Source organism: Electrophorus electricus, chromosome 22 (assembly GCF_013358815.1).
Source record: "Electrophorus electricus isolate fEleEle1 chromosome 22, fEleEle1.pri, whole genome shotgun sequence".
NCBI classification, from domain to species: Eukaryota; Metazoa; Chordata; class Actinopteri; order Gymnotiformes; family Gymnotidae; genus Electrophorus; species Electrophorus electricus.
The window spans coordinates 6,963,295-6,983,060 of record NC_049556.1 but is presented as its reverse complement, the minus strand read 5'-3'; the positions used below and the strand labels follow the sequence as shown (position 1 = coordinate 6,983,060).

General features: G+C 40.5%; 2 protein-coding genes across 3 annotated transcripts; both read left to right on the top strand.

Annotated features, from left to right (window-relative positions):
- The first annotated feature begins 205 nt into the window (after positions 1-205).
- Positions 206-11,552, top strand: arhgap4a (Rho GTPase activating protein 4a). Of its 2 annotated transcripts, none has more exons than XM_035521522.1 (25): positions 206-379; positions 773-903; positions 1,796-1,882; positions 3,465-3,636; positions 3,981-4,143; positions 4,450-4,512; positions 4,669-4,797; positions 6,189-6,317; positions 6,442-6,663; positions 6,910-7,011; positions 7,286-7,471; positions 7,571-7,655; positions 7,737-7,764; positions 8,222-8,318; positions 8,399-8,459; positions 8,658-8,735; positions 8,846-8,974; positions 9,213-9,318; positions 9,415-9,639; positions 9,721-9,785; positions 9,895-10,063; positions 10,258-10,347; positions 10,576-10,707; positions 10,861-10,927; positions 11,026-11,552. In XM_035521522.1, the coding sequence occupies exons 1-25, from the start codon at positions 363-365 to the stop codon at positions 11,197-11,199; spliced, it is 2,907 nt and encodes a 968-aa protein (XP_035377415.1). In that variant the 5' UTR covers positions 206-362; the 3' UTR covers positions 11,200-11,552. The 2 variants fall into 2 exon arrangements, with proteins under 2 accessions (XP_035377415.1, XP_035377416.1); XM_035521523.1 differs by having other exon boundaries at positions 207-379; positions 735-903.
- Positions 11,553-12,644: 1,092 nt separating this feature from the next.
- Positions 12,645-16,496, top strand: LOC113576307 (translocon-associated protein subunit delta-like). The gene is made up of 6 exons (XM_027008307.2): positions 12,645-12,746; positions 13,222-13,340; positions 13,425-13,499; positions 13,621-13,710; positions 13,811-13,876; positions 15,712-16,496. The coding sequence occupies exons 1-6, from the start codon at positions 12,698-12,700 to the stop codon at positions 15,814-15,816; spliced, it is 504 nt and encodes a 167-aa protein (XP_026864108.1). The 5' UTR covers positions 12,645-12,697; the 3' UTR covers positions 15,817-16,496.
- The last annotated feature ends 3,270 nt before the right edge of the window (positions 16,497-19,766 follow it).

The window sequence follows — 19,766 nt, the reverse complement described above, 5'->3', positions numbered from 1 at the left end:
GACGCTGTCAGCGGCTTGTGCTATGACTTACCTCGGGGTTAGCCGTGCTGTGTGAAGTCTTGCGTTGAGGGGTGGGTGAGGGGCTGAAGCGTGAGGGACTAGCTGCGAAGAACGCTTCTGGTGCTGAGAGCGTGTGCTGCGTCAGAATGAGTGGGCAGCACCAAGAGGAGGAGGAGGAAGGACTCGAAGTGTTTCACATTATCGCAGTCTGTGGGAGAACAGTATTGCTAGCTCTGACAGCATGTGTGTCTCGGAAAGAGTGTAAGGGAGGGAGTGTTTGATGTACGGCAAGAGGACGTATTAATGCAGGTAGACGGAGTGTGTTGGTATCGTTAAATATTTGGAGGTCCATGTGAGAGTACATGAGGATCCATCCTGGGTAAGTCTCTTGCAGGTTTACTTTATATTTTAGATTTAAAATTTGCGGTCGAATGTGCTATGATTTAACTGCTCATCACTCTTTAGAAATTGGTATTTTAAGGCCTTAATTAGGTAGCTTGGTTTTGTTGTACGTTTGGTTTTAGAAGGCTGACTGTGGACTATGAAACCGCAAACAGGTGATCTGCTTTTAAACGAGTTCTTCAGCAGTCTCAGAACTATATTTGTACCTGGTAAAATAAAACCAGCAAAGATATGTCTGTGGTATGCCGAATGAACGTATATTCGGAATCAGCTTTTAATTAATAACACAAATGGGTTCTATTTTTGTGCCACTTTCTGCTGTTTCATTCAAGGGCAAAAGAGAAAGCTGCTTCTTTTTGCTGATTGATAGAGAGAAAGAGAGTGGAGGAGTGACTCATGGTGAGAGTGAGCAGGATTTGCTCAGGGTTCTGCTGATCCTAACACAGGAAGCTTGCGTTCTTCCCTTTTTTGAGGCCACTGTCACCAGCTATCACACAAAGGGTGAGAAACGTGAGACTGCGAGTGCACTATATTGCAGGTTTCCCTCTGATGCATGCCCAAAGAGTGCATGACAGCGTGCACCCAGCACTGCGTGCACAGGGAAATCGCAAGCACACATTTTCTGTCCTTTCACTTCGTCCTTTCATACTGTGCTTTCTTGTTGCTTACATAAGCATACCTATTTACAGTTGCAAATGAGTGCCTACAGTTTTCTAGATCTATTGTAGAAGCTTTAGCTACTAATAACCTCTGGGTGAATATTTTCTCTAACACAGAACAGTGAGACAAATACATGAAGCACAGTTTAGCAACTCTGTCATCATATGCAACTCTATTAGAATTAAGCATTACATGTTGGGGCCATTCGGATCAAACTGATTCAGTTCCGAATTCAATTATATCTCCATAGTCCCACAACGTGTATCTCCATAATCTCTACTTTCACTAGGTTGCTCTTCATCCATCACCCCCATAGTTTCAAACACACACACACACACACACACAAGCACAAGATCATTTCTACTTCTGTACACTATAATTAGCTCCTCTGAAGGGCACTAAGAACTGAGTGTAATGGAAGAAACAGGATGACATGAAGATGCACTGACTCAGTTTCGATCCAGTGTTTGCTTGCTCTTATGTAAGGGCAACACAGTCATTTCCACTGTGTGCACATGACATGTTGATGTGCAAGTCACCCCATGTCTCCGGGAGCACTGGACAGGTCAACTGGCTGTCACTGGTTAATGTCCAGTATGTGCTAACCTATTTGGATGACCGAAAGCATGTGACTAACCAAAGTATAACAGTGGTCAGCCATGTTTAGCCCGTGTGCAGGGAACTCCTTCTCTGCTCATGCCTTTCCTCCTAAGGGACACTGTGTTCAATGCAGGGTTTCACGCAGACAGTGCTACGATGTCGTCATACAACGTCAAACTGAGGAGAGTCGGCGGTGCGGACTACGACACACAGATCAAAGGTAGGAGCAGACCAAAAACACCACGCTTTCCTTGGCCATTCTTCTCCAAAGGCAAGCTCCATAAGATAGAACACCTGCAACAATTTCAAACCCTTTGAAGTTCAAAACACTGAATACATTTGTAAGGATATGAGAGCAAAAATTAAGATGACACTACTAAAGTGTGGCTGGGTGAGTGCTCAGTATACACCAAGGTGTCATAGGTTAACTTGCTCTATAGCGGAATGCATGGGCTACCACTCCATTGATCTGTTTATACTTAAGAGTTCATTAACTGATGGTAATTATGTTCTCGTCACCTTCACAAATGACCTGTTGCAGCAGAATGGTGTTGTGTATAAGCTTGTATAGATTCAAACGTATACTGTATTCAAGTGTTTGCATAATCACTATTTGAAAATGCATTTATAAATGTATACAATGTAAACATGCATCCAGCTACCACCTGCCCTCATGAGAGATGTTCGAGGTAGAGGTAACACAAGGGACAGGTCTCCAGTACAAGTCAGCTGCAACAATCAACACACACATAAACATACAATTAGCTGCAAAATTAGGTAAACCTTTAATAAAATGATAACTCAGGGAATAATCTTAAAACAGCTCAAATTTTTGTACTTGGCCTTTTATCTAATATTTATCAAATGTGATCAAATACAGTTAGATAGATATATTCTCAGATTGTGAGTAAAGCAGGCAATCATCTGCTTTAGCATTAAAACATAGAAATTTGCTTAACTGAATTCTTCAGTTCTGACAGAAACCACATAAAGCTTTTAATAAGACTGGCATTCAAATCTTGACTGAAGAGTTGAACTGGCTCAGTGTGGCGATGGGTAGCCTGCTGAGGTATCCACGCCAGAGATTTTGTGAACACTTCCCTCAGCTACTTCTGCCCTAGCCAGTTCAGATGTTAAGTCTTACTTGTCCTGTGCTACTCAAGTTGATTATTTACTGGATTTCAGAGTAGATGCAGTGACTTACTTTCTAAACTTATAGTTTGGATTTTAATGACCTCCTGTGTCAGCCTCATTTCAGTAGACTCCTGAGATCTGAGTCTAGATCGAGTGTATTGTCGCTGTGCTTCTATGAAATCTGTACCATCGGATAATAAGGGAAATCAAACCGAGTCCTTAAAAAGGAAGTAGTTTATAAAAAATAAAAATTAAAAAAAAGTGATGTTCGCATTAGAGTGCAACAGAGCTGTTTTATCAATTCCAATGTTCTCACATGAGGAGGTGTGGTCTCATAAAAGAAACCCTGATAGAAGGAACTGTTAAAATAAAACATTTTAATAACATGAAGGAACTAAAAGATGTTCCTCACTCGTTAGTAATAAAATGTACCATATTAAAAAAACTGGACTAGAGAACAGAGGTAAATATAATGTACAAAGATAAGTAATATTGTGTCTAGAAAAGAACATAAACATTTCTACTTTTAGTCAAGTAGCGAGTACGACAAAGCAAACATTTCCATCATTTGACAGCTTGTGTGTTTTGCAAAAAATCAACAAGGATGAAATGTTATGTGCAGAGAATGAATTTTCGCTCTCCTTACATCTTAACCCCCCCCCCCCCAGAGGTTCGTAATCAGCTTGCCGAGCAGCTGCGAGTTGTTGATAGCCATCTGGAGCAGAAGAGCCAGGTGCTGCAGGAACTGAGTGACTACCTGCGCCGGCGGGGCGAGATCGAGAGCGAGTACGCCCGCTCGCTGGACAAGCTCGTCGACAAGTTCACCTCCAAGAGCAGAAAGTGAGCGCGGGAAAGCGAGGTCATTTAGAGTTCACCTCTATATAGGGCTTGTCTTATAGCAGGTTCTTTAACCTGAATGTTTAGTAATACAAATCCCCATCGTGTAGGGTATTTGGCATAACATTCGAACTAATATACTTTTTCATTAGCTGTGTTGCAATGGAAAGCAGATTACAGTCCACAATATTATACTTATGTGAATATATAAGAGGTTTACCATGCATTAGTTGTCGGCATTGCTTAGGGCTATGAAGATTAAATAGCCAAAGCATGGTAGTCTCTCTAACTGTCTTGGTATGTCTGTCGCACTTCCTTTCTTTTCTGCTTGAATTTCTGTGTCTTAGAAAGGAGTCTAGTAGCCAGTCAGCGGTGCACTGTTGGCATATGCTGTTGTCTCAGACGCGGCAGGAAAGCAAAGATCACAGTGCTCTGAGTGACAGCTGCAGTACTGCGCTACCTCAGGATCTCTCACGCTGCCTGGAACATGTTCAGCGCCTGGCAAAAAAAGTACTCTCACACACTACATATACTTATAACACTGATGCACTGAGGTGTTACCCATATTGTACATGCACGCACGCACGCACGCACACACACACACACACACGCACGCACACACAGAGTTATAGACAGACCTATGAACATACAGATACATAACCACTTGCAACCAAAGCTCACTAGTTCATTTTCACTATAAAAATAATTCTACATTGACAGAACACTTAACTGAATTTGAGGAAACTGACTTGCTATATGCATAAAAGATTTCTTGTTTCTCCTTTTTATTAACCTCTTTTGCTTATCTTCCTTCAGAGTAAAGACATCTGCACTCAGCTACAGGATGGTCTGCTGAAGGTAACGGTGGAGCTGCAGACTGTAAGTACACTCTTTTAACTTCACAGACTGGCTGGGCTGGTTAAATACTCAGCCTTGAGTATCGCAATAGTCTCCTCCTGCCAGTCCAGCATAGGCTGGCTGTAAGTATGACCTGGCTTTCCGTACCGTTAATCTGTGTTACGTTTGGGTGCGTAGACGTTAAAAACATATTCCCAGTACCATACTGAGTACCTGTCCGCCGAGGTCAAACTGAAAGAAGCTGCCAAACAGGAAGAGAAACAGAAACAGAGCGCTGCAAGGAAGATAGAGAGACTGATCGAGAAAGTAAGTCTGCTTTTCATCCTATATCAAGCCAAAGTTACTGTGGTTGAAAAGGGCACATGGGGTCCATTATTGGAATACTGATTCATCTGACCACAATATGTTTCCACTGTATGATGCTCCATCCCAGATGTTGATGCTGCTTCCAAAAATAGCTAACATAAGACTTCTATTTTGCAAAGTAAACATAGTATTTAATATAGGATTGTTTATACATAAAACTGCGGCATTTGCAAATGTAACTCTGTATTGTCATGTTTGACAGGAGTTCGCTAAGGTAATTGCTAAGGTCCATGTGATTATATCATTGTTGAATGACAGTTCTTGGTGCAATGCCATCTGAGGGATTGGAGATCACAAGTGTTCAGCTGAGACTTATGTCCTTGGTCTTAACGCACTGAAATTCCTCCCAATTTATTGAATCGTTTAATGGTGTTATTCACTGTAGAGGGAGAAATCCGCAAATCCTTCCAGTCTTTGAGGAACATTGGTTTTAAATTTCATTAATTTTCTCACGCATTGTTGCCAAACTGGAGATCTTTTCTTATCAGGTATTCATGGATACTGCTTTTGTACCAAATCATGATTGCAGCACATGTTGACATCATTTGTTTGAAGTTATACTTATTATTTATCCTTATTTAGTTTTGTTTTTTTTTTAAACCTCATTGCTAGCACTAAATTGCGTCCATCTCAAATTTTTTGGAATGTGATGCAGGCTTGAAATGCAGCAATGGATGTATATTAACAAATGAAGTTGACAAGGCAAAACATGGAATATATTGTGTTAATACTGTTTGCAATGAAATAAAAGTCAATTAGCTTTCTTGAAGAAACACTGCAATGTTTTATTTGCATACTGTCCCACTGTTTCTGATGTGGGGTTGTAAATAAACTTGCCTTGCTTTTGTCTAAATGTCAGGTTTTATTTGTTATAATGATATGATGATAGGATCACCTTTTAAGTTAAATTCCAAAGGGTTTGCCAGCCTTTTTTCCAGTTGTAAGTACTTATCATTTTCGCCAAAGTAGCCTTTATGATCATCTGGAATTATTTACACTTTGGAAACTTTAAGCTTTTACTGTAATGTAATTTTAAAAGGTTGTGTTTGACTTTGGACTACATTGTGTTTATCTGACATGGTTTAGAATGAACTGGGTATGACCAGGTGCAATAAGAATATGTCTATCTCTCATGTTTGAATGTTATTCATCGTTTCTTTGCTGTGCTATGCATGCCCATGCCCTTTGCAATTTGCCTGTGTTCAGATGAGATTTCCTTTCTAATTGACAGAGTAAGCGCCTGGGTTTTTTCAGTGTTGCCGTGTGGGCAGTGGTTTTTGCTTTGTTTGTTTGCATGGTTTCATTGTGTGGCTGTTTTCTCATATGTGCAGAGACAGTGTAAAGTTCAGGAGATCCAGCTAAAGTGCAACAAAGCACGCAATGACTATCTGCTCAACCTGGAAGCTGCCAATGCTTCCATGAACAAATACTTCCTGCATGATGTCTCCAGCCTCTTCGATGTGAGTAGTCCACATAGCCATGGCGTAGAAGCTAGTGCATGTAAGAGCGTAAATGTGGACCAGAAGTTGCATTAGCATAATGTTCCTCATGCATTTTCTTATAATTTTCTTCATGTTGTTGTAGTACAGTGATGCAGGATTCCACCAGTCACTGTCTCAGGTTCTGAGGCTGTACATGTCCAGACGCTCCCAGTCCCACCATAACCTGGGCTCAGGGCTGCAGCAGTTGGCTGGTGCTCTCTCGGGCCTGGATCAGAACCATGACAGAGACACACTGATGCAGATGCACGAGGCCACCTTCTGCCTGCCGCTCCGCTTTCAATACCAGCCCCATGAAGGAGACCAAGTACTGTAATAACTGTGGGCGGTTGGGGGAGAAGGTGGATTTGCGTGTGCAAGAAAGGTTACCAGAGAAGGCATATGTGCGAGCATTTGCCCTGGTGTGCTTGTGCATGTGTGCATGTATGTGTCTGTGTGTTTGTTTGTGTGAGTGTTTTTGGATGTGTGGTGGGTGTGTGGTGGGTGTGTTTGTGGGTACGTTTATTCTGTATATCCTGTACAGTCTGACTCATTCATGTCTTGTTTTGAGCAGGTGTGTGAAGTGAGTGCAGACTGTGAGATGAAGAGTGAGCTTGAGACTCGGTTCCAGCAGCTGCAGACTAGGCTGTCCTTGGTCACTAGTGAAAATGAAGAGGTGCTTTCACAAAATTTCATTCAGTTTAACACACAGTGGTAGCTCAGTGGTTAAGGTGCTTGACTTATAATCAGATGGTTGCTGGTTCAGGCCCCACTGCTGCCAAGTTGCCACTGTTGGGGCCCCTGAGCAAGGCCCTTAAACCTCAATGTTGTAAATGTTAGTCATATTATAGTATTGTTTGTACTGCACCATCAAATTACAAATTGTTTCATTGAACTAAGTATAGTTCAATATTCAGTTACAAACCCTGCAATGTTGACTCTCATCACAGCTCAGTAACATGGTCCAGGTTGCTCACACTGCCATGCTTGACTGTATTAATGAGGATGTCTTTGGCTCCACCCCTGAGCACATTACCAGCCAATCACCCGAGAGTACCAATGAAGTCTCAAACAATAAGTTCAATCAAGCAAAACGTAGGACCAATCTGCAAGAAGTGGAGAACTCCTATTTTATGGTAAGTTTACTTTAAGAAAGAATGACCATACAGTGTATCACGTGAAGGCAGTAGGAAATGGCTCTCATGTTTATTGATTGTGTACCCTTTGTCTCACAGAAAGTTAAAGACTATCTCTTAACTGGCTCCTTAGCGTCAAAACTACAGGCAAGGCATGATCTACTCAAAGTTGCAATACAAAAAGGTAAATTCAGTCTACCTATCTTTTAAAAAAAATCTTTGTCAATGGATACTAAATCTAGTTTCTCTGCCTGTCCCTAACCAGCTGGAACTGTTGACAGTCACCATCCCAGGTGAGGACAGAGTTCATATTAAGAATTAACAACTTTAACCAAAGTACTATGTAGTAGCCGGCTATCCTTTAAGCTCCAATCCATCTCCATTTTAGTAAAATGTCATTTAAATCTCTTGACATGTGAGACAACACTCAAGGCAAAGGATATGAATTACATAAACACAATACGTTTTTTCAAGTAATTGCCATTTTACTGCCTGAATATAAATTTAAAAACCCTTATATTGGGTGATCAAAGGCATAAAGACATTAAAAAACAGTAGTGTTTATTTTAGTGTTAGTGATGTGTCAATAGAAAAATCCATAGTGTTATTCACAGAGTAGTTATTAAGGTTGTTAGTCCAGTGTGGTATGGCATGACAGCACTGCTTTGAAATCATCAATATATTCCTCCAATATGACTCCTTCGCTGTCTCTTGGCCAAGTGCTAATCGCAGTTACATTTTTTGCATAAGAAAGCGCTCCAGGAAGTCTGTTCGCCAAAAGAAGAGTCAGCTGTCTGCTCAGACCAGCCTAAGCCCCTTCTTTGGAGACCTGCTGTCTTACATCCAGGTACACCCCCTCTCTGGCCAGCCACAGAATGGTCCAGCATGTGCTCTCAGCGCTTCTAAGCCTCAACGCCTCTCCTGCAGGCATCCGGAGAGCCGATTCCTGTGGTGGTGGAGAGCTGCGTCAGGTTCATCAATCTCAGTGGTAAAAAGAGGATAGATTTTAATTAATTAACGTGTCTGGTTACAACGCACAGCAGAGCCTTGTGCTTTAGGGTGTTTCTGCATGTCGGAGGTTCATTTCATAATCCATGGATATTGTTCACTGAAAAGATATTCTTGGCTAGATCGGGATTGGTCCCTTTCTCAATGCCACCTCTATTTTGCTTTCTTTCTCGACCAGGCTTACACCATGAGGGCATCTTCCGAGTGCCAGGCTCCCAGCTAGAGGTCAACCGGCTAAGGGATACATTTGAGAGAGGTATGTGAGCCCGCTCTGTCGGTCATGTGCATTTCAGAGTTCCTCCTCCACTGTGAGCTAGTGATGATGGAGGCCAATGTTCTTTGTGTGTGCTATGTCCGTGTCTGCAGGGGACGACCCCCTGGCTGATGAGACATGCGACATGGACTCAGTGGCAGGTGTACTGAAGCTGTATTTCAGAGGAATGGAAAATCCCCTCTTCCCTAAAGACAGCTTCGACCAGTTGATGGCGTGTGGACGTGAGGAATGTTCCTTTTTTCAACAAAAACATGCTAAGAATGTACCTTGGTTTTTTTTCATCTAGTGCTTTACATAGTAAAAGGTGTTGAACTGCCACCTACAGCAATGTAAGTCCAGATAAACACAGATGAACACTGTAAGAGTAAAAACATTTGTTAATTCGACACTGTGGGTTTTGCTTTACAGTTGAAATGGATGTTATAAAAAAGGGTCCTTTTCCCCTTTTCTTTTTCATAGAAACAGAAGATGAGATGGAGAAAGTAGCAGAGTTAAAGAGAGTCATCCTCTCCTACCCTCCCCCACTTATTGTTGTGATGAGATACCTCTTTGCATTCCTCCACCAGTGAGTAATGAAACGCTGGACTGGTCTAACATTCCTTAAATGTACATTTAAGTCATGGCTCTAAGTGTGTGTGTGTGTGTGTGTGTGTGTGTATAGTGTCTCCCAGTACAGTGATGAGAACATGATGCAGCCCTACAACCTGGCCGTGTGTTTTGGGCCCAGTCTGATCAGGGGGCCTGAGGATGCAGACGCTGTCGCACTCCAGCAGATCAATGCCATCGTCAAAACCATCATCACCCAGCATGAGAGTATCTTTCCCAGCCAGAGCGAACTGGACGGACCCGTTTATGAGACGTGCATGACACTTGAACAAGAGGATATGTGAGAATCTCACCCACACACATACACATGAGTATGTGCAAAGATGTGCAAAAAAACATGGATATATGTTTGTACCCAAAGTGAGGTTGCGGGAGAAGAGGGGGAGCTGGAATCGGACGCATCACCGCACAAAGAAGTCAAAGAGGGTGAGCAAAAAAAAAAATGCATATGACAGCTCACTGCCTCTCCAAGGTTGTACATGAAATGAGTGTCAAAAGTGTTGCTAAATGTGAATCTGCATTTTGTATGGTGCAGAGCTGGAGGGAATAGCCTTGTTTGATTACACGGCACGTTCGACAGCTGAGCTGTCCTTCAAACAGGGTGAACGTGTCCTACTTCACAGCAGAGCCTCCTTTGATTGGTGGAGAGGGGAAGTGAACGGCACAAAAGGTCTTATCCCAGATAAATACATTAGCATGCCAAGGTGAGTCTTCATACGTCGTTCCCCTTCTGATCCTCCTGATTTCACCCCCATCAGTGTTCTGTTCGATACCAATTCTGTGGTCTGCCATGAACAATATCACTGAGAAATTTGCTAATATACCAGAAGAGCTACCCTTGGATTGCTCTCATTCATACCTTTTGTACCTTCCTCTTTCTCATTTTTCATCTTTAAAGTGCGGCGGGAGGGCAAGATCACAGAGACAGAGAGAGGAGCAGCAGTGGAAGCCAGACAGTGGAGCAACCAGCCGGGGTGACCCACATACGGTGATTTAACCTCAGCAAACGGTGCAAATTTCCTGCTCGTTTGTACCATGCGCATAACGTCTATGGTATGAGCGAAACCACCAAGGCATCCATTCTTCCAAATTAAACAGATGAGAATGGTTTATCTTTTAGTACATCATGTTACCTTGGGTTAACTTTGGTGTATTAGCTTTATGAAGAGAATTAAGAGGTTAAATGTGCATATGGATTGTCTGTGTTCAATTTCAGGCCCAGGGTTTCCAGTGAGAAGTCTGGAGTTAGTGCCAGCCATGTGCATGCAGGCAAAATTACCCTCCAGATACCCACAGGGCAACATATGCGGCAAGCCACTTCTCCAGGGGCTTTACGTAAACCAATAGGGTGCGGAAGCAAAAACCCACTTTTTAATGCTTTATCTTCCGAAATAATAATAGCAGATACGTCTGCGGTCTACCACTTGAGTAATTTCACATCTCTAGCATGCTAAAAGGCAAAATTTCAAGACATCTGTCTGATATATTGTCCCCCTAACAGTCCCCAGATGAGAAGGTCTGCAGTTGACAGTGAATTAGGAGAGGAGATGAAAATAGAGGTGGACAAGGTTGGAAAACAATATTAATTTGAAGCTTTGCTCCCATAACCTCTAATTTCCAAACTGCTTGACCAATTACTGTGAGTTTTTTTTTTTCGTTCTTACAGGACGTGTGTCATCAGATGAATTCTGTCTTCAAGGAGCTTCTCTCTCGCCAGCAGTCTGGCGAGCAACCCGAAGTGTCACACTCTTCCTCGTTGCCCACTGAGACCTTGTCTTCCTCTCTGCCACAGAACTCTCAGGGGAGACGAGGCAGTGCAGAGAGGAAGAGGCGTTTTTAAAATGGCAGAACAGATGGACTGAGAATTAGAGAAGGACAATTAGGCCTGACACACTCTGAAAGTGAGATACAATGCATGGGTCTGTTGGTAGTTATTAACAAAAGAGAAGTTACTTACAAAAGTAAATGCCATGGTAACCCAATAGGTTTGATGACAATAGTGGAGAAGTTTGCATTCCCCATTCCCTGATCATATTACATTAGTGCATATCTGTGCCATTCTCTACATTTATGATTATCATATAAATTGTCAGTAGCGGCATAACACATACTAGCTTAATTTGCTTAAATAATAATTTATTTTCTGAAGGTATTTATTTCCTAAATTGTGCACCACAGGCTGCAGATTCTTTGTGGGGTTTTTTTTTTTTTTTTTTTTTTTTTTTTTGCCTGCTTGTTTTTGCAATAAAATAATTTAACAATTGAACCCGTCAACATCTTCATTCAGGATATTGTGTCTTGGAGTTAAATGCCCCCCTTAGATAAAATACCTTCTATGGTTATTTATGCACCAAAACACCATTTCTTTTCATCACTTTATAATTTTATACATTGGCCAATTTTATTTGGATGGTACTACCACCACTGAACTAAGTAAAACATACTGATTATTTAGCTGTTTAGATAGTAGATAAGCTTACCTTGTTAACCAACATTTTGTAAGTTTTTATTTGTATTTGCCAGCAGCTCAGTCAAGTTGGCCATCAAAAACCATCAAACCAACTTGGACCATACTCTGCTGGTTAACCAGGGTTAAGTGGACGCGATGGTTGTTTGTTTTTTTTGGTTTGTTTTGCACAAGCGTGTTAAACGCCTCTTGTTGTAATTATATATTTTTCGTTATAAAGTAGTATATTAAGTTATCAATTGTTGATAATCTAAAAGTAAATTGCTAACGAACGTGTGCGAGTTAAGCCTGGACCACAAGATAAGGTTCCCTTTATTGATCCCCATGGGGGAATGCAGTGGCTCCAACACTGAACGAACAGGGATAAAGGTAGAATTAAAATGAAGTAAAAACATTTTTGCAGATCACCGAAAAAGTACATACAGTTAAAACGCACTATGTGAATTTATGTCAGCAAGCTAAGTGAACAATTCCTAAGTCGCACAAGTAAACAGTATTTTACGATTTAGGCCATATTGAATCATACAAATCATAGCGCATAATTCATTGCGGTAAAAGGAAAAGTAACAAAAGATCTACGGGGTGACCTCAGAAGATGAACATGTTAAAAGAAACTATATTTTTGTTAAGTAGCAGTATTGCTTAGAATATATATTTACGTAGTAACTGGAAGCGTGCATGTAATCTCTGCAAATCATTTTTAATATAAACTATTGATGCGTTAGGAAGTTTGGCGCGGCTCAATCCTCGAACTCAACGTCCCATAATTCATAGCGTAACGTCGTGGACGTTCCAGCGATGACGTGCTCTCTCAGGAACGTGGCTAGCGTTTGGAGGAACCGAGCGGTCGATATACATAGGCAGTGCCACGATGATTAAGATTGGACTCATTTTAGTGGTTTTTGTCTGCATGTGCAAAGGTAATAATTTTTAATTATTTAACGCTAAATAGATAGCTAACTGTGTAGCTAGACAGCTATATTAAATTCCTAATTTGAAAACAAGTATAGCGATAGATATTACATTGCTTTTTTTTACTGTAAAGTTTTAATTGTGCTGTTCAGTTTTGGACCGTTTCACTTGAACAGTAACCTATCATAGCTAGCGAAAGCTTTTGCGACCCCAACATTAATTAGTAAAAAAATAAATAAATCTATCTATCTATCTATCTAGCTGGCTGGCTGGCTGTCTGTAGGACTGACTGACTGACTGACTGACTGAGTTAGCTAAGTTGGCTGTCAGCACATTTAAGCAACATTTGCAAGTCTAGCTAGCTAACAAGCTCCAGTTTTCGGTTTGACTGAAAGAGTACCGATAGCTAAAAGACATTGACTTGCCTGAGTTAAAGATATCGTACAAGTCTGTCTGTCTGTCTGTGTCTGTGTCTGTGTGTAGGGGAGAGTTGCCTGGATCCAGTCATTAGACCATCAACATACACGACCAATGATGCTGTCATCTCATCCGAATCTGTCTTCATTGTGGAGCTCAGCTTGTCATGTGCCAATGGAGTACAAGTAATTTGGGGTTATTTATGGCATACTTTATGATAACATGAGTAATTAAATGAGTAAAATAACAACATTCCTGTTTTTCATCAGAGTGTGGCATTGTATGCAGATGTCAACGGAAGGCAGTTTCCAGTGACCAGGGGCCAGGATGTTGGGAAGTACCAGGTTGGTATTCTTTATCTGACATACATTGTTTCTAAAGTCTCCCCAGGTTTCCTATGTGGGTGATTTCTTACCAGTTGCAGCAAGCCCTGCTACTTCATGTGTTGGTTTGATATTCGAACAGGTGTCGTGGAGTCTTCCACACAAACAGGCCAGCTCGGGGACATACCAAGTCAAATTCTTCGATGAGGAGTCCTACAGTGCACTGCGCAAGGTTGGTCAGTGATAGCTGAAATGCTTCTGAGGTTAACGGTCTTTTGCTGCGATATGAAGTATTTAATGTCCACTGAAGAACATGTATACGTGTCTTGTAGGCTCAGAGGAATAACGAGGATATAGACACAATCAAGCCCCTCTTCTCGGTCAATGTGGATCACAGAGTAAGTGGAAAACTAAGCATTTTCTCAAATTATTCATTCTTCAATGTGGCATTGACTGGATATGCTGTCTGATTGAGGATTGAACATTTGTACTCAAACACTTAATTAGAAACACCTTCCTTACATCATACTACTTCCTTTCAGTTATGCCCATTTTATGGTGGCCATGTTCCATGTTTCAGCCACCCTCTACCCTCATGATGGCTCATTTTATAAACACTGGACCACCCCTTACTGGATGTTATTTGAGTAGTGGACCATTCTCAACACAGTAGTGACACTGATGCAGTAGTGGAATTGTCATGGATGTTATGCTGGAATGCACGTATTGGGCACAGCATTGTTGTCGCAGGTTTCACATGTGTTGGTCACTTCAGGGTTGAGAAGGGGGAAAACATCACACACATTCAGAGAAAAATCAAATGATCCAGCCAACAACAGTCCTGTTTTTTTTCCCACAAAACAGAGTTAAGAGTTGGAGGATGGGCTCTAGTCCCTAACGCTATGGGTCCACTGCATGTAGCATGGAATTCTCCCTCTGCTTCACCACTTAAGGGACATGACTCAGTATTCAGTAGCTCAGCAGTTTAGTACTGGACTTGTAATTAGAAGGTTGCCAGTTCAAATCCCACCATCGCCAATTTGCCACTGTTGGGCACCTGAGCAAGGCCCTTATCCCTCACTTACTCAAATTGTAAGTCGCTTTGGATAAAAGCGTCGGCTAAATGCCATCAATGAAAATAACTCACCAGGAGCACTGATAATGTCAGAGACTTTTTCCATGCTGTGTTTCTTTTACTTTTGTTTCTGTATTCTTGCTATTTTTGATAATAAAGAATGGGGAAACCAGACACAGCTGTTACTAGCTTTTCATGCTGATATGCAGCTGCCCTGTGTAATTTGTAGAAATTTAAATGCAGCTCAAGTCCTCTTACAAAGCCGTGAGTCAGTTTCCTGCTGGCTGCTATCCCACAGTTTTTTTCATACATTTTTTTTTTTTCACGACTCCTCCTTGAACATGAATGAGGGTGAATTTTTGGATGATGAATTTACATGCAGTGCAAATGCACCGTAGGGAGTCTTTCAAATGATGCTTGGCAAAACCACTGTGCTCACAGGTACATTGTTTTCCTAAGGGGAGTGTGGTGCCTCTTCACCTTATGTAATTCAGACAAAAATCTAACCGGCATGCACCATGCCAGGTCTGCAAGGAACTGCGTTAAGTCTAACGAACCTATACTCATTGAATACTCACTGAACGCAGCTGCATGCACTTAATAATTCGATAACTGCAGACCTGATCAATGCATTTATATGCAGTTGGGTAATCAGATAATAGTTAAACAGCTGTTGTTGCCCTTCATTGTTTTGATGATGACAACACTAAGCGCATGCATATTCGGCAAAAGCCAAATGAACTCTGATCTGACCATTATCATCCAAGAGGCCACAAATCCAATCTAGGACTACTTAAAATGACGCGAATCCGATAAGATTTGAAAGAATCTGAAAAGATAGGATTTGTGTGTCCACACAGATCTGATAAAACAGATTTGTTTCACATTAAGACTAGATTTAAGCGAATGCCGTGTTTGTATTTCTAATAAATAGATTTTTGTAGGAGTGTATAGTCAGAGTGTACCTTCTCATGCCAGTGTCACCAGTTTGCCTCTGTGTTTGATTCAGTTTTAGTTCACACTGATGGAGGCAAGCATGTGCCTGAACTGTCTGTATGTTCCCGTGTATCAGTGGTGGTTAATCTCTGCTCTCTGTGTGTGTGTGTGTGTGTGTGTGTGTGTGTGTGTGTGTGTGTGTGTGTGTGTGTGTGTGTGTAGGGAGCATGGAGTGGCCCTTGGGTGTCTACAGAAGTGCTGGCTGCTGCTATTGGCATCTTGGTTTACTACTTTGCATTTAGCACTAAGACTACGATCCAGGCTTGAAAAGGACCCCCACAACTCGCATTGTTGTATTATCACCTCCTCAAATACCTCCATACGTTGACCTAAATATGACCATGTTGTGGTTTTTTTTTTTTTAACTTGATCTATAATGGTCTTTATTGTTATGCTGGATAGAATTTTGTGAGCGTTGTCCAATGTGCATTAATAACAGTTCTCTAATATCTATCTATTTATGTATTTATTTTTATTAAGTTTGACAGTGTATTTTTTATTTATTTATTTATTTTTGTTCATGGTTGTATTGAAACAGTTCTGAAACAGTATCTGTTTGCTTTTGGCCGTTTTTCTTTAAATTGTGGGTGTGCGTTTATTTCCGTCGCTCTGGTTTTACTGTAGAACCCTCTGGTTACAAAATTATGAACACAAGGGGGCAGCCAAACACTTTCTATGTGCTTCGCCATTAAATAACAAATTCAGCTTCTATATGTTGTGCTGTTTTAAGTACTGTTGGTAATGCAGAATTATTTATCATTACTACTGTGTTCCAGTCTAAAATATGTTTTTCGCAAATGTCCAGTAGTTGTTCAAAATGACTTGCTAAAGCTGGTGATGTCGATAGAAACCCTGAAAGTGGGATTTTGGCAGTACATCTGGTATGGCACTGTTAAGCATGGTGCTCAGTATGTTGGTCATGACATTAAAAGGAAGTTTAAGGTGAACTGAAAGGTGTGATTTGGTCTTTTGGAATACAGTAAGTAATGACCAAGTGAGCATAAATGGTATAGGTGTAAATCTCAAATATTTCTTAGGATAAGTTTGTTTATGAATGAATTAGTCCTTGTAAGTAATTTGAGTCATTCAGAAAACTACTGGTGCTGTTACAGTGTGGACTATTGACCACAACATGCATGAACTGTCTGGTCAGGGATGATGAGTAAGCTTACTGACATTCCCATCCTGTGCTAGCTTGCCCAGTTTTGAAATTCACATTCTTTGTTGATTTATCAAGAACCATCACCCCTTGGAATATCAAATATAATTGGTAATTTATCTGAGACTGGTTACGCTTAGCCTTGGCATAATTTGCTTGGCCAAATTTCTACACTGAAAATCTTCCTTGGAGTAAGATTTTCGTTTTTCTTGGAGTACCAAAATGCTAATACTGCATATAAAAATCAGAAACATAGCGGGTTTTTTTTTTTAAAGTGTCCTGCGCACACTACTACACAAGAAAACGTTAGGCCGGGTGTTGCATTCGTTGTCCATATGTCTTGGTACGTCTTTGTAGAAAAGCAGACGGCAGTGTAGTAGAGTTTGATAATGATTTGATTTAGGAGACTCCCGTGCCACAGTCGCGCCTCTAGCCTGATTTCCGAAATGTAATAATTCAGCCTTTAGCCGTCTAATCTAGTTTGTGTCAGACCCTAACCGACTGTAATGAAGGAATCCAGCTATCGAGCGTGAACCTCTGCCCAGGTAATGGCGATGTTTGCTGGGGAGATCACCCAGAGCTTCTCCGTTAACTTTTAGACGGCCAAAAGTTCGTACGACTTCGCTGGAGATGGAAGTGCAGTGGTGCTTATACATCGGTTCACCAGCACTACCGGTGTCAACTTGTACGGTTAGATCAGGGACAAGTTTCATGATAGTCACTAAACAACGATAAACTGACGTTAACCAAAAATTGCTGAACTGGGTTAAGTCAAATCTATTGTGCCTGCGCACGAAAGTCAATGACCAACATTCTAGATGGTTTAATGTTTTTATTAATTTATTTATTTTTGGATAATACAAATAAGTAAGGGCAGCAACCATTAATGGAAAAAAGAGAACACATGTATACCAGGTGTCTATGGGGAAAAAGAAAACGCAGACTACAAACATTGGCTAGTAATCCCATTGTACACATTCAGCAATTTAAGTGCTAACTTGCTACAAGGTAAACGCAAAGCAACCTTGTACTGAGGAAATTTGGTATAGAAGGAGACATGCTGGTAGTTTTATCACTTCATTTACATTTATGGATGTAAAATTGGGATATAAGGGTATTAGTAAAGGCCGCAAAGGAACAACTCATTGTTACTGGCTATTAAAAATACTTTCTAACAAGCAGAAACCGAAAACAGCAAAAATCATAACGCGAGCATGGGTGACCACAAACAAAACCAAAACTGGGCCATAAAAAGCTACAGTGAACACGCAGGTTTGGAGCTTGGTAGTTTCAGAAACCGTTTAACCCACCACGTATTTCCGATTATGAAACAGTCTGTTTAGACTGTGTGAACAGTCATGTACTGCTAATGCTAAGGCGTTATATATACGTTTTGTAAATGCTTACCTCAAAAGACGACCCAACGAGCAACATGATTGTTGCTCAACTGTTCTTAGCCTACTGACAGAATTTAACTAGACTTCAAATTGCCATGCCTTTGCTGTACGTAGCTGCTAAATTTACTAATAGCCTAATTGCATAGGACATTCCCTTAAAATATCTTAAATGTAAACATAAATATAAGTACATTTTGTGCTGATATTCCTTATTTTTTTCAAACATTTTAATGCCAGAATTATCGTTAATTCCATAAAATCAAACTTAAGTCAAAGTCATTTAGACAGTTTTTAGAAGGCTTGAGTTTTGGGAAATTAATGAAATATAAATGAAAAATGGGTGTCTCTATAATTTATGTTCAAACTTTGAAGAGTATGTGGTATTTGAAGAAACGATATTATAATACAGGCAAACAATGAAGTTGTAATAAATGGTCGATTACAAAGTGATGCTATAAGCAATCAATAAGCAAACAATTTTAAATAGCTCTATGGTTTCTGTTTGATTGTTTGTTTTTTTTACTGTATTTACTTAAGTAAGTACATCTACTCTACTTGCCTGAAATCAATAACAGAAACAGGTGTGTATAAAACTTCATTCAATGCCAAGAAAATTTTAACACCAATTTATCTGCCTCTAAATTATAATTAACAAATGTGTTTGAAAGAGCAAATTCACTAGTATAGGTGATGAGAATATGCATAACTTTACAAAGATGCTTAATGCTAAAACGGCCTGCTTTGAGGTTTACCATTTAGCTAGCCTAATTTAAGGTTTAACCTAGTAAACATACACCAGATTGGATACTTCACAGGGAATTATAAAACTACAGTTGGTTCTGCATGCTGGTTAGTGAATACTTAAGTATTTACATTGCATAATGCTAAATAAAGAGCTGAGATTCTCAAGTTCAAGGTAACACAGGATCTTTTAGCATAATACAAGCCAATCAATTAGGCTACATATTGCAGTTGGTTAGATATTGTAATGAGGCAATACAATTCAAACTGTAAAGAACAGGTAAATAACAAATCCATCATAGAAATTAATGCCTGAATGTTACTGGACCCATGAATGGATGGATGGATGGATGGAAAGTTTGAGAGGGAAACAGAGAGAAAGAGAGCAAGACCAAGAGAGATTTCTCCAAACGTAACTCCTCAGTCCACCAGTTCTGCCCCAGTTCTAGTCTCAGCTCCACTTCTTCAAAAATCCTCTCCCCAAGGTCCAAATGTCCCAGTGTTATCATTACCAAGAACTGAGATTTCTACCACTGACGATACAACAGATCTAGTGCACCTGGATGGTTCTTTTTACAGGGAACTTCAATAGATTACAACTTTTTACTGCTAGTACCTGATTAAAGAAATACCCAGGTGAGACCAAGAGATGGCGTACAGAGCCTTCTGAGGGAGATCTAAAAAGACTCCAGTTGTGCAGCTGGAATTGTCTGGTTATTCAGTGTATGTGCTAATAATCATTTTCTTTGAATTGGTGTGTATTTAGACTGTATTCAGAACAGTGAAAGGTTAAGTAAGCGTGGGCTTACAAATCTGCATTACTAATAGCATTTTTAAAAAGTGCCTTTGGAAAATAAGTAGAACTCTCTTACTGTGCTACTCTCATTGGAAATTATAATAGTTTCTAGGCCAGCACTTAT

Coding starts and splice junctions, on each gene's coding strand:
- arhgap4a (XM_035521522.1), top strand. Junction 6,318..6,441: donor ATGTCTCCAGCCTCTTCGAT/GTGAGTAGTCCA, acceptor ATGTTGTTGTAG/TACAGTGATGCAGGATTCCA. Junction 7,765..8,221: donor GTTGACAGTCACCATCCCAG/GTGAGGACAGAG, acceptor TTTTTGCATAAG/AAAGCGCTCCAGGAAGTCTG.
- LOC113576307 (XM_027008307.2), top strand. CDS start 12,698: ATGATTAAGATTGGACTCATTTTAGTGGTTTTTGTCTGCATGTGCAAA. Junction 13,500..13,620: donor AGGATGTTGGGAAGTACCAG/GTTGGTATTCTT, acceptor ATATTCGAACAG/GTGTCGTGGAGTCTTCCACA. Junction 13,711..13,810: donor CCTACAGTGCACTGCGCAAG/GTTGGTCAGTGA, acceptor CGTGTCTTGTAG/GCTCAGAGGAATAACGAGGA.